The sequence below is a fragment of the Echinops telfairi genome, unplaced genomic scaffold, assembly GCF_000313985.2.
Source record: "Echinops telfairi isolate 266 unplaced genomic scaffold, ASM31398v2 ScPeMD7_3533;HRSCAF=4204_0, whole genome shotgun sequence".
Classification (NCBI taxonomy): domain Eukaryota; kingdom Metazoa; phylum Chordata; class Mammalia; order Afrosoricida; family Tenrecidae; genus Echinops; species Echinops telfairi.
The window spans coordinates 65,948,915-65,951,239 of NW_022107431.1; the positions used below are offsets into that span (position 1 = coordinate 65,948,915).

The following is a 2,325-nucleotide window of genomic DNA, read 5'->3' on the forward strand; positions in this document are numbered from 1 at the left end:
TCCTTTTGTTTTCCTAAGGGAAGCACATACGTCCTGTAATAAGTGTTATACGACTAGAATTTGCATTTTCACTTTGACAGACACAAAGCAGAAAATAACATGCTACACAGAGGTACATGAGTCATACTGTCACACTGATGGCAAGTCTTCTGGTAACAAAAATATCCCACAAACACTTTGAACTATGCGCTAAATCCATAAACATGCCCTTACCCTGTCCCTCCTACCCTACCTACATGGTTGTGAATCATTCTGTAAATAAAGGGCAGGCTTGCTCAGCTGGGAAATTACAGTAAGAAAAATGAAATGTCAACCCTTGATAGAATGTGCTCAATGTTCCCATCTCTGCCTAAATGCATCAGGACCAGTCAGAACAAGGTGGACTGACCACCTTACGTAGATAAGAAACTGAGGTCTACAGTGTGACCTAAGAACTCGGTTGAGAGCTCATGCTTAATAAAGCTGTGGGCTGCATTTCCCTCTCGATTCCAGGCTCTAGAAGTTGCTCCCTCATCACATCCATACTGTTTCACTACATAGTTTGGGGGCGCAACCAAAAAGCATTGTTATTATCTGACCTGGCTTTCCATTTTTCTGAAAGGCTACAAAATTTTGTCAGCACTATCTAATTTTTATTCTTCTTGTATCTGGGTCATGTCTACCACATTCCCACTGTAAAATAATTTATCTTCATCTACTGTGGAACTGCCAACAATCTCCAGCACAGTGCTAAGGACCTGCAAATTTTCCAAAAACTTGTTTCACCCACTAACTGAATACAAAATTGTTCAGGGGCCCAACCTAGAGGTGGGAAGGAATTTTAAGCCATAAGCAGTGGACTTGTTTATTACCCAATTATTTTTCAATTCTGTAGAATTCTAGTGATTGCCCCCCCAATTTTCAAAATAATACAATTATTTTATGAAATTTCCAATATTTTCCATCAGTATATCCAATATTTCCATCAAGATATCCAATACTTTCAGTCAACCCTCACACAATATTGGTATTTAATATAACTTTTCTGGGTATAATTTATTCATATGTAAATATTTTATTTAGAACTGCAAATCCAAATTATAGAAATCTCCCCCAAAGAGATTATTAATGGTATTTGAATGCGCCCAAGATATTTTACCTTTGACAGGTAAAATGGGAGATTAAAAATCAAAATACTAGTTCCAATATAAACTTTTCCACTAAATCCTATGATTTTTCAGACAGCGTGTAGGTCATCCAAAACAAGTTTTGTTTCTCTAAATAGCTTTCATAGAAACGAAACATTCTTGTTCGTTTTAAGGTAAAACATTCTTCTTCCATCTGTATGAAGGAAGCTGGCCTGTGAGTGAATCACATACCTTTATTACTTGTTGCTTTTCTTGGAACCCAGGAATCTTAAACATTTGACACCAATATGTTGTACCCTTGTTTGGGATGGGGACCTGTCTTAATAAAAAGGGGAGGGAGACACAAAGTCACATTCATTTGCCATGTGATCAAACACAACATTTTAAGCAAAACTTTCTAGTTCATTTTCAAAAATCCCACTTCTACAATCATAAAGATTTGAAGTAACATAAACTGGCAACAAGAGCAATCATCATCAAAAATAAATAAATAAAAACTTACGTCTTGATTTACCAGCTCAAAGTATGGTAAGGCCATAGGCAGCACATTGTTCTTCTCGGGATTCAGTAACCGAAGACTCTTGGTCCCACGATTGGAGTCATGGTACTTGGGACCAGCTTCACCTGCATCCTCATGGTGGTAAGCCCAAATCACTCTCACAGTGCTATCCTAGTGATCAGACAGGTGCACAATTAGGTCTCATGAGAGCACTTCCATGACCACTGAGTTGAGCTAACAGAACTCTATTTCAAGCAAAATATAGAAGTGAAAAGAGAGAGAGAGGGGGAGAATAATGGAATTTGAAGTTCTAGGTGTAGTTTCTAATACTAATTGTATAAATTTGATTAAGTCACTTAATAGCTATATAGACAAGTTACTTTTTGAGAGAAATTGTCTATCACAGCACACACAATTGTGCTATAAAATGAAGTGCAATGGATTTAGTTAAGCTTTAGTGAACACAAGGTTAGATCAATGTCATGTTAAAATTCCAAACTAGCACCTAGTAAAGAAGCCCTGGTGGCAGAGTGAACTGCTAACTGTGACGTCACCAGTTCAAACTCACCAACTGCTCTGAAGGAGGATGATGAGGCTTTCTGCTCCTGTAAAGATCTGCAGCTTTGGAAACTCACAGGGACAGTTCTACTATGTTCTATAGTGCTGCTATGAATTGGAGTTCACTCAATAGTAGTGAGT

At 37.7% G+C, this 2,325-nt stretch overlaps 1 protein-coding gene across 1 annotated transcript in view; it reads right to left on the reverse strand.

The window, feature by feature from the left end:
- MOXD1 (monooxygenase DBH like 1) overlaps window positions 1–2,325 on the reverse strand; it is a 136,881-nt gene that overhangs the window by 93,292 nt on the left and 41,264 nt on the right. The window contains exons 3-4 of the mRNA XM_004710941.4: window positions 1,630–1,797; window positions 1,359–1,442 (exon numbers count right to left, since the gene is read on the reverse strand). Of these exons, the coding sequence (XP_004710998.1) occupies window positions 1,359–1,442; window positions 1,630–1,797 (252 nt within the window). The remainder of the gene's footprint in view (window positions 1–1,358; window positions 1,443–1,629; window positions 1,798–2,325) is intronic.